A 13,391-nucleotide genomic window follows, 5' to 3' on the forward strand; every position below is an offset into this window, starting at 1 on the left:
TCCTGTGAAACTCTAAATCATTAGTGCAGGGAGGCCTCAAGGCTCTGTGGCCTCACTAATAAGCCTCTTTGCTCTAGAGGAACGGTAAGAGACAGAGTATAATTCAAATAACATTGGTGACAAAGAATGTAGTATTTAAAACATTTGCAACAGAATAACTGCTGCAAGAAAAACAATTTAGATCCAGCCTGCTGCCCACCTAAGTCCAGCATCCCATTGTCACAGAGGTTAACCAGATGCCTGTGAGAAGCCAGGGAATGGGACACGAAACCAAGAGCTTCTCTTCCCTCCAGTGGCTTCCAGGAACTGACATTCAGAAGCATTGATGCCTCCAACTGTAGTGATAAAGCATAGCCACCAAAAGCCTCTCCTCCATGAATTTGTCTCCTTTTAAAGCCCTCCAAGTCGGTGGCCATCACTGGAGGAGCAAGTTCCAAAGCTGGACTCAAATGCCCCATTTAAGTTGAAATGCCTAGGAATGAAGACTGCCCCGCCACTTAAGTATTTCCTTTTATTCATTTGACTGCTCAGCAGGGGAAGATTTAGTAAAACTCATAACATCATATCTGACCAATGAGTGCTGTGGAAATTAATGCTGTGACGGAAGAGAAGCCTGCGCTTGGAGGGGGGCAGGGAGAGGCCGCCGTGTTCACAGATTTTGAAGCAGCCAGTCCAGAACCGGCAGCCGCACAAAGTTGCCCAAGGCCTCCCCCAGCTGCCTTTCCTTCTCATACTTCAGAACTGCCTGCATCACTTCTCCTACGCTGTAGCCCCTGTCCACGGCCACTGTGGAGAGTTGCTGAAGCTGTTGGGCGAAAAGACAGCGATGAGTGTGATTTATTTGGAGAGCTGGTATTGGTTCATATCCCCCCACCAGAACTTTCACATTCCCACCCTCCTCCACCATCTGCCCAATAGCCAATTTCCAAAATTATTTTCTACTCATAAGCCCAGTTTATACAATCAGGCCCAGCACAGGGGTAAGTCAACATAGTGTCGTCCAGCTTTTCCAAACTAAATTTCTGTTATCCCTAACCGTTACTCATGCTAGCTGGGCCTGATGGAGAGTTGTAGTCCAAAACATCTGGAAGCAGAACATTGCCTAGTCAGTCAATTCTTTAATGCAGTCCAAAGACCCACAAATAGATTCCAGCACATAAAAATACAAAATACATCCATAATACTTGAGCGTCGGATAAAACGAAGCTTGTCCCAGACCTTTAACTAATACAAAGTGCTCTCTGATCCTGACCACCTCAGAAAGAAAGTTGGCAACTGCCAAAGATACGCTTGGAATCCTATCCTCTAATAGGTGCCTAACATAAAATTGTGTGGGTCTTTCTGGAAGGTTTGCACTTAAAGGAATAATCTTTTGTTGTCTGACCTGCTTGTATAGTCTGCAGGCCAGTTGAATATGCTGTATAGATTCTACTACCTGATTCGTACAGGGGCATAAGCTAGCAGAGTAGGGAATACTCACAAATTTGCCTTGAAGCAATTCAGAAGGAAAGAGATTCAGTCTGTCCTTGGTAAAAAGTCAGCGGTAGTTGACCACTGTCAAGTTCTTTAGATATTCAGCTATGTAAAGTGTCCCGATATACTGTAAACTCACAGCTCTTGGTGAGCAGAATGAGTATGAACGGGCCTGTAGATCACCGTACACAATGGCCCACGGTTTTGTTTTAGTGATTTAAAGGCTATGTTGAAGCCCAAGTGCTCAAGAAGAGATGGGGACAGCCCAATTGAGGAAGCTTTTCGGGCGTTGAGCTTGGACCAGCATCTTATGAAATTGTTCTGAGCTACGTGTTGGAGAAGTCCTGTGCCCAGTTTGAAAACATTGACCTTAAGCTGGTATTTTAAGGCTGCCCACCAGACCCTGGTCAGTAGAGGGCACCCCCCCCAGTTTCCATGAGATCTGGAGGAGAGGCTTCAAGAATTTTGCCTGGAGATGATTCAACTCAAATGTTATTCCTCCACCCCAGATATTAGAGGCATATAGTAATTGGGCAGCTGTTTGGGCATTGAATACTTTGACGGTAGGTGGAATATACCCTTTGGTAAAGAGTGGCCGGCTGACTAACTTGTGCTTTCTGGAGGGCCACAGATCTATGGGTGGTCCATGTCGTCGTGTGATGGAATGTCGGCCCCAGGTATTGAAAGCTTCTAATGCCTGTCTAGTGACCATTTGCATTGGGAAAATTTCTTCTCAAAACCCAAGATGTTAGATTTCCCAAAGTTAATTTTTAGATCATTCTGTACACAATAAGACATGAACCTCTTTAGTTTCTCCTGGTCTGGAACATTACAGAATGGCTGCGTCATCAGCATACAGTACTAATGGTGTCATCCTGACCCCAGGTTTGGGCTTGTGGCCAGGTGGGTCATCCTCTAGGTCATTTATAAATATGTTAAACAAGGATGGTGCAAGGATGCAGCACTGTCTGATTCCTCTAGACAGAGATATTTCACTTGAAAAGCTGTCGCTGGGTACCACATCTGACTAATAGCTGCCTTGATGAGGCAGAAAAGTCTATTGTCAACCAGAACCTTGTCCTACTTTCCCCATAACTTGGCTCTGGTGATGGAATTGAAGGCTGATTTTTGGTCCATAAAAGCTACATACAGTTTGCTTGTAGAGGTCTCGGCAAGGTGGAATAGAACTGCAGTGGTAACTTGGTTTGCATACGTTTTGGATTACAAACACGTCAAACCCAGAAGTGCGTGTCCCGGTCTGCAACCTTTTTTGGATTACAACCCATTTTTTCGGGATTACGAAAAAAAATATTTTTGGAGGCCCCATTAGTGGTGAAAGTGCGCCTTGGATTACAACCTGTTTTGGTTTACAAACGGACCTCCGGAACGGATTATGGTTGTAAACCAAGGTACCACTGTATACAGTGTTTGGAAAGTTAAGTAGTTCTCTCTAAATGTAGCTTGTATCTCAATAAAGATGCTATTAGCATTCAGAAAGGCAGGCAGTCTAGTGCAGAGGTAGCAGGCATAATTTCCCCCTTTATTGATAACAAGCTAATGGGTCTATAGTTCTCTGGGTCACTGGGTTGGCCTTTCTTGAAGATTGGCATGACTATTGCTTTGTTTCTTGCAAAACCCAGATGACCACTGCCAGTGTCTCTATGTAGATATTAAAGAGTACAGGGGATAAAATAGGGCCCTGAGGCATCCCATAGGACAAAGATTGTGGGGCTAAATAGTATCACCATCATCTTGGACAGTTCACAGACCTAGAACTGGAACTACCAGAAAACTGTGTTCTGTGGTTCTGTACCAACTAAATGTCCAAATTTGACTAATGGTACCAAATACCATTTGAACAAGATTAAACTCATCCAATGGCAACATTATAATCAGGGCTTTTTTCCAGCCATAACTAACCAGAACTCAGTTCCGCCATCTCTCAGGTAGGTGCCATTGCCATTCTAAAAGAATGAGTTCCGGCACCTATTTTTCTAGAAAAATAGCACTGATTATAATGGTGCAATTGGAGCAGTTCTCCAGGGCTCAAGCCTGCAAGGGGGCCCAGACTCTGAGCTTTCACTTAAAAAAAAAGTCTCTAGCATTCTTGGAAAGAAAGTTAGGAAGCAAAATATTCAGGCAACTTTCTAAGCTGCCTAAGTATGAGAAGAGGCCAGCCAGGGTGCTCCCACCTTTCAGTGTTTTTCACCAATGAATGAAGTAAAAACTGTGACTGATGATTAGTGAGTTATTTGGAATCTTTGGGGTTCTAAAGAGCTGCTGTTTTCTCCTTCCATTTGAGCAATTTTCTTTTCTGCATGGAAGCAACCTGAGCAGAAGGAGAGGTTGCAGCAGGAGGAAAAGAGATGAGAGAAGGGGATGGGCAAGAGGGAGAGTAACCGAAATTGGAAGATGCCTCCCCAATACCCCTGCCTGAAAGGTTATCTGTGATATATCAGGGAAATACAGAGGCAACAAAACTTATTGCAATACATGCACAACTTAATACTACCCCACGCAAATGCCCCCACTAGTTCCCCCCCCCATTTACCTTATTCAGGGTCTCTTCATCATCATCCATGAAGTACAACACAGGGACGTTCAGCTGAGAGGCTGCTACCCACTGAAGAATGGCTTGAAGCTGTTTGTTTTGAATGTTCTCCGGAGCATTCTGGTTGGTTACAACCACTTTGCGGCCAGACAGTGTGTCTTCCCCTGACCCTATTCGGCTTTCTGCAGAATCTGTGGCCTTTGCATACAGAGGCCCGCAAGCATCTTCCCCGTCTCCCATATCCCCCAGAGCTGACTCAGGATTGCTGTATTTGGCTATCATGAGACACAATTTGGTCACTGTATCCACCAGGTTGTCAATGAACGGCCCGCTGCCTCCTTCCTTCCTGTTGACGTCAAACTGATCCAGAATCATTTTGGTCAGTCCAGAAATGGCCTCCTCATAGGAGTGGTCTCCTTCGGTAGCGCCTGAAGGCCCAGGTCCCTCGGGGCATTTGTAAGCGCTCTTGTAGGCCTCGTCTGCCATCAAAGTTCCAGCGTTTCCTCCTAATTTGTTGACCGTCTCATTGATGAGCTTTTGCATGAGCATGACTACGACACTTGACATATCATTTTCGGCATTTGTCTCACACTGCTCGTCGTCACTTTGCTTCAGCGATTCAAACTGTTTTGCTAAAGGTAGTGGACAGGCATTGCCACCTTTATCTTGAGACAAGAACCCGAAACCGGTTCCACCCACCTTGCTGCTCCTACCACATTCGGCCTCCTTCAATGCATTCTCCTGCTGGACTAGATGATATTGTATCAGCAGTAATGCTGTCACAATCAGGTCTCTTGCCCAAGAATCTGTTGTGAGGTTAGCAAGATCTGGATTTTCTGGATTCCACCCAGCCTTTGATGACTGGGGATTTGTACAGTCGTCATGTTGTTTCTGGTGCCACATGGTGAGGCCCTCCTTTATTATGTGGTTGCCCACGGTTTCTGCACAGGTCATTTCTTTTTCTTTACAAGATTCTGTTTTCGTGGCAGAAAACCTCATGTTTTGAGACTTTCCATCATGTCCGGACCCTGTCTTGACACTTGCAAAGGCCATGCTCTGAGACCTTCCCCTATCGCTCACGTGCTTCTGTACAATCAAAGCATTGTGTAACCGATTCAGCATGGCTTGGACAATTTCAGACGCCTTCTGACTTCCCTGGGTGAAGAGGCTTCGCTTCACGGCTGAAACAAAGTCAGAGTCGGTCATGAGCGTTCCGGTGACATCGTGTAAGTTCTTCATGCAGGAGTCTATGAAATCAGACACAACCTCTTTGGAGTGCTTCAGCAGAACCTTCTTCAGCACTGCACAAGCAATGTTTGAGTCGTTCACCTTCACCTTCATGGTCTTCATAACCGAGACCATCATATCTGAAACCACGTTGTTGGCATAAACCAATATGCCTTTGCTAAGCGAGTTGCCATACTCGTCTTGACCAAAGCGCTTCTTGCGGTTGCAGCCTTTGATCCCGTCCCTGTAAGGGTCACTCTTATTAGGTATTTCGGCATTTTCTTCTTTGTAATAAAATGTGGTTTTCTTCTTAGAAGCTGGAGTTTCTTCATATTCGCCTTCACACATCTTGGGTGGTACATTGTGCTTGATGTCCTCCGTGCCCACCCCGATAGACCTGTGGCCATGGTCCCCAGCAGGGCCATAAAGCGACTTATGTATGCACGTGTTGTTGCCATCTGACCGGTCGGTCATCTCTTTCCGGGCCATAGCTATGGCAAGGTTGGAAAGCCTATTGCAATAAAAAGATACGTCATCTGGATCAGGATTTGTGTTTGGTGAAGTAGAGCCATCGCTTTCTTCATCCTTGGATTCCTTCTGACAAGCAGCCTTCATGGACAAGTGAAAGGTGGGAGAAGCCGTGTTGGACCTGACGTTCACACTGAATTCCTCATCGCAGACACTGAAACCGCCCGGGGAACGTACATTGCGTTGCGGCATGTTTTGCCTCGTTGTGGATGGGTCCCTCGATTTTGCTCCCCCTGCGTTGTTACTGGCATTCAACACATTCTGGACTCCGATGGCACAGTTTTCCAAATCTTTTCGGAGCCAACTTAAAACTTTGAGTGGATCAGGGGCAGTTTGCTGACAAAGCTTCTTGGATGAGTCGGTCTAAACAGTAAACAAAAGACAATTTCACAACGGTTTAGTTCCCGTGGTTTTTGTAGTCACTAAGTACAACTTCCTCGCTCTTTTGATTCCGGGAAACACTGAAAGTCACAAGTGCCATTCTAATGGATATGGATTGCCTAGTCTGTGCCACCCGGCATTTTGTCACCCCCCTCAGGGCATCCATCACGCCCCCCCTTCCTCTGCCCCTGCTCGCATGTGGAGGAGTGAGGGAAGGCAGGGGAGACAACGGGGTAGGGCTTCCTGTGGGGTTTCCGCCCCTTGTCAGCCAGGTGAATAAATAGCTATATATGATTTTCGTGTATACGTGCTGCCTCTGGAATATAACCCCAATGTGTGATGCAATTAGGCTATACAGTGGTACCTCTACTTACGAATTTAATGTGTTCCAAACGCACATTTGTAAGTAGAAAACATTTGTAAGTCGAATCCCATAGGAATGCATTTGGAGAAAAAATTCGTAAGTAGAAAAAATCCTATCTAAACCACATCCAAGATGGCGGACGGAGCTCCATTCGTAAGTAGAAACATTCGTAAGTAGAGTTATTCGTAAGTAGAGGTGGTACTGTAATAGAAGTCTCTTTCTGTTTCATGGGACTTACTCCCAGATAAGTAGATACGGGATGGGAAACCTAGGCAGGCATGTCCAAAGTCTGTTTTGGGGCCTAATCTGGCCCACCGGTCGGTTTCATCTGGCCCCTGGTGCAGTTTGTTTCTTGGGGGGGGGGGGAAATCCTTTAAAAAGCTCAAAAAAACAAACAAAGCTCAACAACTTCTATCCAATAAAAAGTAAAAAGCTCAACAACTTTGGGGTAAAATTGTAAAAAAAGCTCAACAACAACTTTGGTCGGCCCTTCGGTCGGCCCTCACACATGTTTACTTCATCAAATCTGGCCCTCTTTGAAAAAAGTTTGGACACCCCTGGCTTAGAGCTAGTACTGGGAGAAGCAGGGTCCTTGTGCCTTGTGCCCTGTGGCAGGCAGAAATTCAACAGGCCTTTTCTGGTATGGAAGCAGAACTATGGGGAAAAGCTTCACCAGTTCAGATTCTGTCTGATAGACATTACATTTGTGGCTGCTGGTTTATTTTGGGGCGTTCCCCTCCACCTGCAAAGGAAAACACATTTTATGCAAATCTGTGTGCTCTTTGTCACTGGGTCAGAGAACCCAATTCACATATAGTATACTGGACGCAGGAAATCCTGTCGGCACCTGAGCTCAAACGTAAAGGATCAAACACATCTTCAGTACTATCACATTAAGAAGCAACAACATAGTCTCCCGAAAGCAATTATGCCGAAATAACTATCAACTTCTTACTGCCCAGTTCTGGTCCTCCTCATCACTTGCGGTATAACGATCAACTTTACACAATCCACTCTGGCTCTGCAACCAGTCGATACTCTCTGTCATCTGCAATAAAGAGGGAATACAACCAAAGTTAAATTTCCAGGGGGCCATTAATTCAGCTTAATTCAGATTTATTTGTACTGTACCTAGTTACCAGACCTTTACGAATCAAAAGGGAATTATGTATTTGTAAAAAATTAACACAAGTTAATGTCAATAAAAACAAACACAGACTCAAATAGAACTCTATAAAAGCAGAAGCAAACGTCTGGATTTCAAAATCACAACATTCAACCCCTTTAAAATTATGTAAACCCTAAATAAAACAAGGCGTTAACTTAAAATTCTGAGGCTCCCTGGCAAGACACAACATTCTCCCTTAAAAAAAAAAAAAAATCCCTATCATCTATTACTGGAGGTAGGAAACACAGAGTTTTCAAAGTTACATATCTACAAAAGTCCACAAAGTAGATTCATGGGGCTCAAACCCACAACCCTAAGATTAATTGTCTGATGCTCTACCCACTGAGCTATATCAGTGCTGTATCAGCTCTGCTAGTGCATTCACAGCCCTTTTAAGCAATCCCTCATTTTAAGCAACAGCAAGACCCCTGGCCAGAAGCTAGAACTGCAGCTTTGCTTCACCAGACAAGCTCCTTCTACACAAGGGACATTAATATGCACAAGATCTTCAACTTAAATTAAACCACAAGAACATGTATGTACAGTGCTTTGTTCTGGAGCGGGGGACAGAGGGGTATGCAATACCCCTAAACATTTTGTGAATCTTGGTACTTTTGTCCATTTACTGTATTTGTTTCCCCCGATTTGAACTATAAAATGGTGATTTTCTTGAGTCTTGACCCTACACATTTTTTAAAAAAACAGAAAAAAAGTACTGGGTGTGTATAATTTTTGTACCTTCTAAAATAGCTCAAGATATCACATTTAACTAGGCTTTGGTAAATGCCATCCTAGCTTCTGCAAATCCTTTAAATTACAAGGAAACGTAAGGGAGAAATTGTACTGTTTTAGGTACAATACATGTGCTCTAGCTAGCTACTCTGACTGGGCACTAACCAAGCATTTTCACTAGTGAAGGAATGTACACTTACACAACAAAACTTCCCTCTCTTCTTCCAGTGCCCCCAAATCTGCTATGGAGGGGTGAGGGGAACAGGGGAGTAGCTAGCTGCTCCGGCACCTGTTGGGGGACGGGGGGAGCCACCCACGGGGCGGGGCGGCGATCTGCCTGGGGGGGCGGGGCGGCAAGCTGCCCACAGAGTCTGCCTGGCGGACACAAGTCCCACGCTGCCGTTTTGGGCAGCGCAGTGCTCCGAGCCACCGTGTCACTCCCAGGTAAGTGCCACCTTCCGCGGTGTGCCATATTGTCACTCCCTCAGGGATGACACCCGGGGCACACCACACCCACCGCACCCCCCTTCCTACACCCCTGGGGACGGGACGGGACTCCAGAACAGATTTATGGAGTGCAAGTAGAGAGGATTGGAAGAGTCACTTTGCAGAACTGTGTCACTGGATACCACCCTGTGTAGCTTCTGGAGGATAATAAAAAGTGTTAAACAAACAGTACTGCAATCCCTATCTGAAGCAGATTCTCTTAAAGATCTATATTTACATTCCACTTTTGCTATCTTGAAGAAAGCCTAAAGGAGACAGCAAAACCAAAGCAGAACAACATCAAAAATAGCAATACAAATAATTCAAGAAAACTACAAAACTCATTATTAACTTGTTGAAGCACGCTAACGATGAATCACAATACCCCCAATAACTTTAGAAAAACTAGCTACCTAAAACGCCAGCACAAAATGAACTAATTCGGAATGGCAGCAGAAAAACAGAACAAAGATATCAAACATTCATGAATGCCAATATTGTTTTTCAATCTCTTATGCCAGGGATGTCCAACAGGTCGATCGCGATCGGCAGGTCGACCCCCAGTTGTTAGAAGTCGATCGCGGGCTCGTTTTTGTCCGCGGAGGAAAAGGGGCATTTGATCCCGCCAACAACTTTGACCTCCCCCCCCCAATGGGTAGATCACGTCCAGTTTCCCCCCCCTGTGAGTAGATCGCAGTCTCTTGGGAGTTGGACGTCCCTGTCTTATACTATGGTAACTTTTCTGTCCTTTTTCTTCCTTTTCTAAAAACCCACCATTCTTTTTCATATGATTTGTAGGCCCAAGACACGTCTCTGAAATGTTGCTGACACTCTCAACTTCCAGGAATGGCTTCCATAAGTTGCTATATATATATATACATAAAAGAATCTATGAGAGAGGAACAAAATAATTGCTGTTGACAGCTCTCCACTAAGTTGTAGGGCATTAACATCAAATCCAGTACAGCAAAACATCCTTGGGGATAATCCATTGGAAAATTATCCTTTTCCAACCCCATTGAAATGAAATTAAGTAACAGGATGCTCTCCTGCAACTCCCATTTACTCTAATGGAATTGTCCTTTCCAATTCTGAGTGCCACTAATTGAGCAAAATGAGAAATTGACACAGCAGAGGTTTTATAAAGTTACACACTTTTGCCCATCGCTCTATATTTCCTGTGCATCTCAGCCATTTCACTTCTGACATAAAATACAGATATTTTGATGAACAGAGTTGTTAATTAAGTTGATCTGTGCATTATCCTTGGGGGGAAAGTACATGCCATTTAAGTATTCACATTCATGCACAATAAAGCAAATGTTGATTTATTGTTAAGAAATTTACAGATCACACATGGAGTACTGTGATCAGTTACGGTTGCCGCCATTTTAAGAAGGATATTGACAAGCTGGAATGTGGGCAGAGGGGGGTGACCAAGATGATCAAGGATGTGGAAACCAAACCTTTTGAGGAATGGTTGAAGGAGCTGGGTATGTTTAGCCTGGGAAAGAGGAAATGGCTTTCCTTTGTGCCTTTGGCTTTGTGCCTTTGGCGTGACTGCCTAGCAAATTGCCCTATTAAGCTGTTTATAACAGCTACTCAATATTCAAGATCCGTGAGCAAGTTCTACATAAAGGCGCACCTGATAAATCCCCCCATGTGACCTCAGAAATAGGGCAAAGAGTGAGAGCAACAGGAACTTAACCCTTTACTCTCTTAACCTGGAAGAAATGCAAATATTCCATTTTTCATTCACTTCTCATTAATTAGGTGGGCCCCACTAGAAGGGAAATTTCCTGATCCTTAACCCTTACTACAAAAAAGACAAAACAGCAGCAAGGCCATTTGGCTCAATCTTTGGAGTATAGTGGTGCCTCGCTAGACGAATTTAATTAGTTCCACGGGTCTTTTCTTATAACGAAAAATTCGTCTAGCGAATCCCATAGGAATGCATTGAATTTTTTTTTGCCCATAGGAACGCATTAATTGAATTTCAACGCATTCCTATGGGAAACCGCGATTTGCTAGACGAGTTTTTCGTGAAACGAATTCGTCTAGCGAGGCAACCTCCACTAGAAAAAACCTTTCGTTGAGCGGAAAATTCGTTAAGCAGGGCATTCGTTAAGCGAGGCACCACTGTAGATGAACGGAAAAGTACAACCCAGCTGGTAAGAATTCATGAGTTCATTCTTTTTCTCCGGGTGCCCCCTGGTCAAATTAGGGCTCTCTTCAGTAGGGTCACCAAGTGGAAAAGAGAACATGCCTTCAGAAGTCATGGAGAAAAAGGAATTTCAGCAGATGTCGCTTATCACCACCCATAGCTGCCAAGTTTTCCCTTTTCTCACAAGGAAGCCTATTCAGCATAAGGGAATTTCCCTTAAAAAAGGGAGAACTTGGCAGCTATGTCACCACCCAGTTCCACACCTTTAAATTCGCCATAATGTGCTCACTGCAGAACCAAGGGCCCTTGCCTACCTCTATCACATCAACGCGAGCATCCAAAAGAATTCCCACCCACCAAAAACTTCTAGGATATTCTTTGAAAGCTCCCCACACTGTGGTCTCCTCTCTTACCCTCCACTTGCCAGAATGCAGACTGACATCACAAAGCACAAGGAGAAACTGGCTTTTCCATGGCAACAGTCAACACTGCAAGGAGGGGGCCAGGCTAACCCAAGGCCGGGATGAGATATGAAATTAAAGGCTCCTTTAATCATTCCCTTGTGGAAAAGAGAAGCCCTCTGCGCTTAAAATATAGTCATACCTCGGGTTACGGCTGTTTCAGGTTGCGCATTTTCGGGTTGCGCACCGCGCCGAACCCGGAAGTCCCGGAATAGGTTACTTCCAGGTTTCGGCACTCGCGCATGCGCAGAAGGACTAAAATAACAGTTTGCACATGCGCAGAAGCGCCGAATCGCAACCTGCGCGTGCGCAGATGTGGCGCTGCAGGTTGCGAACGCTGCGGGTTGTGAATGTGCCTCCCGCATGGATCATGTTCGCAACCCAAGTGTCCACTGTATGTGGGAATGTTCAGGGTGGCAGGAGAGGATATATTGTTTATGAATATGCTTCCTAACTTGCGTTAGCAAGTTCCTTTATGTAGCAAAGTTACATTCCCCCTTCTTATGGGCACAGCAGATAGCTGGCTACAGGCTCGTGTGGTTCTACAATTCAGTCCCCTTGAATCCCTCTTAAAAGAATTCAGTTCACAGTTGGATTCCTAAAGGCAGACTTAGTTACAAATATGTACATGTGGATCTACCCCATATGGGGAAATAATCCCAGTGTTTCTGCTAGCTGAGCAGTCCTAGCTAAAAGCTGGTCAAACGAAGAAGGAAGTCAAAAAGAGAGGAGGGTGTGCTTCGTGACTCGTCCTTTTGTTACCTGAACAGGTTAGGTCACGCCCACCTTCTATCACATGCAAAAGGAAGGATGTTCCAGCCAGGAGGAACAGGAAGTTTTCGACTGGCTGGATCAAACACCCCCTCGCATGTCTTTTCTAGCATTACAAGGAATGTTGAACTTGACTGCCTCTCATGGATCATATCCCACAAAATGTGCTGGAGGGAGTTGCCAAAGTTGGAGCTGGCTGGGCAAAATGGCACCTGCTCTTCCGTTCAGATACTGAAGGTACAGGAGCTTAGCCATCCTTTTTCTACAACTACCCTGCCCAGTATGGATTTTGGATTATTATTATGATGATACAATTTATTAATTTTATAATAACAAAAAACAAAACAAAACATCACAATCAAAAGTTTAAATCATACATCTTAATTGACTTCCCTCCACTCCCCCTCCTGGTTCCATTATTTTATGCTTATTCATAAAATATTATATTCTTAATAATCCAATTTTAAAACCTTACTCATGTTATTACAAGCAACCTTTAAAAGTTCAGCTAATGTAAAAACCCATACACAAAGCTTGCAAGGGATGCATTAAACATTTCCTCTTTTAAAAATAAATAAATAAACAATGTCCTTTCTCTTTCTCGGGTTTCAGATTATCTAATATGACCTGCATGATATGTTCTGCATGGCGTCGACTCTCAGATGCAGGAACACAGTCTTTTGTACAATAAGCTCATTAACTCCTGTACCTTTCAGAATCATAGCTTTTGTTTTGTTTTTAAACAAAGATCATTTCCAGCACTTTCTTCAGATCTTTGTACAGTATATCACTTCCCAGGCCTTCTTAATAACTTTACATTGCCACCATCTGATAGCCTCTCATACCCTTAGCCCACCCTTCAGTATGGATTTAGGATTAGATTGTAAACAAAGTGACGTAATGCAGTGATCCTCAGATAAAACTATCTGAATATGTATTTTCAAGGGACAAAAACATGAACTAGCCTGCCTTAGATGAGCAAAAAACATATAAACACACACAACAGTTTCATAACTTCCTTTCTTTAATCAGACTTGCACAACTAAGCATGGCAATCCACCTCTCCGCCTTTTACAAGGCAACAC

At 44.3% G+C, this 13,391-nt stretch overlaps 1 protein-coding gene across 1 annotated transcript; it reads right to left on the reverse strand.

Annotated features, from left to right (window-relative positions):
• Nucleotides 1-491: 491 nt before the first annotated feature.
• AKAP3 (A-kinase anchoring protein 3) lies at nt 492-8,896 on the reverse strand. The gene is made up of 4 exons (XM_035138491.2): nt 8,714-8,896; nt 7,480-7,572; nt 4,025-6,142; nt 492-805 (listed from the first exon to the last, which is right to left on the reverse strand). The coding sequence occupies exons 1-4, from the start codon at nt 8,894-8,896 to the stop codon at nt 650-652; spliced, it is 2,550 nt and encodes an 849-aa protein (XP_034994382.2). The 3' UTR covers nt 492-649.
• Between the last annotated feature and the right edge of the window lie 4,495 nt (nt 8,897-13,391).

This window comes from Zootoca vivipara, chromosome 5 (genome assembly GCF_963506605.1).
Source record: "Zootoca vivipara chromosome 5, rZooViv1.1, whole genome shotgun sequence".
NCBI lineage: Eukaryota > Metazoa > Chordata > Lepidosauria > Squamata > Lacertidae > Zootoca > Zootoca vivipara.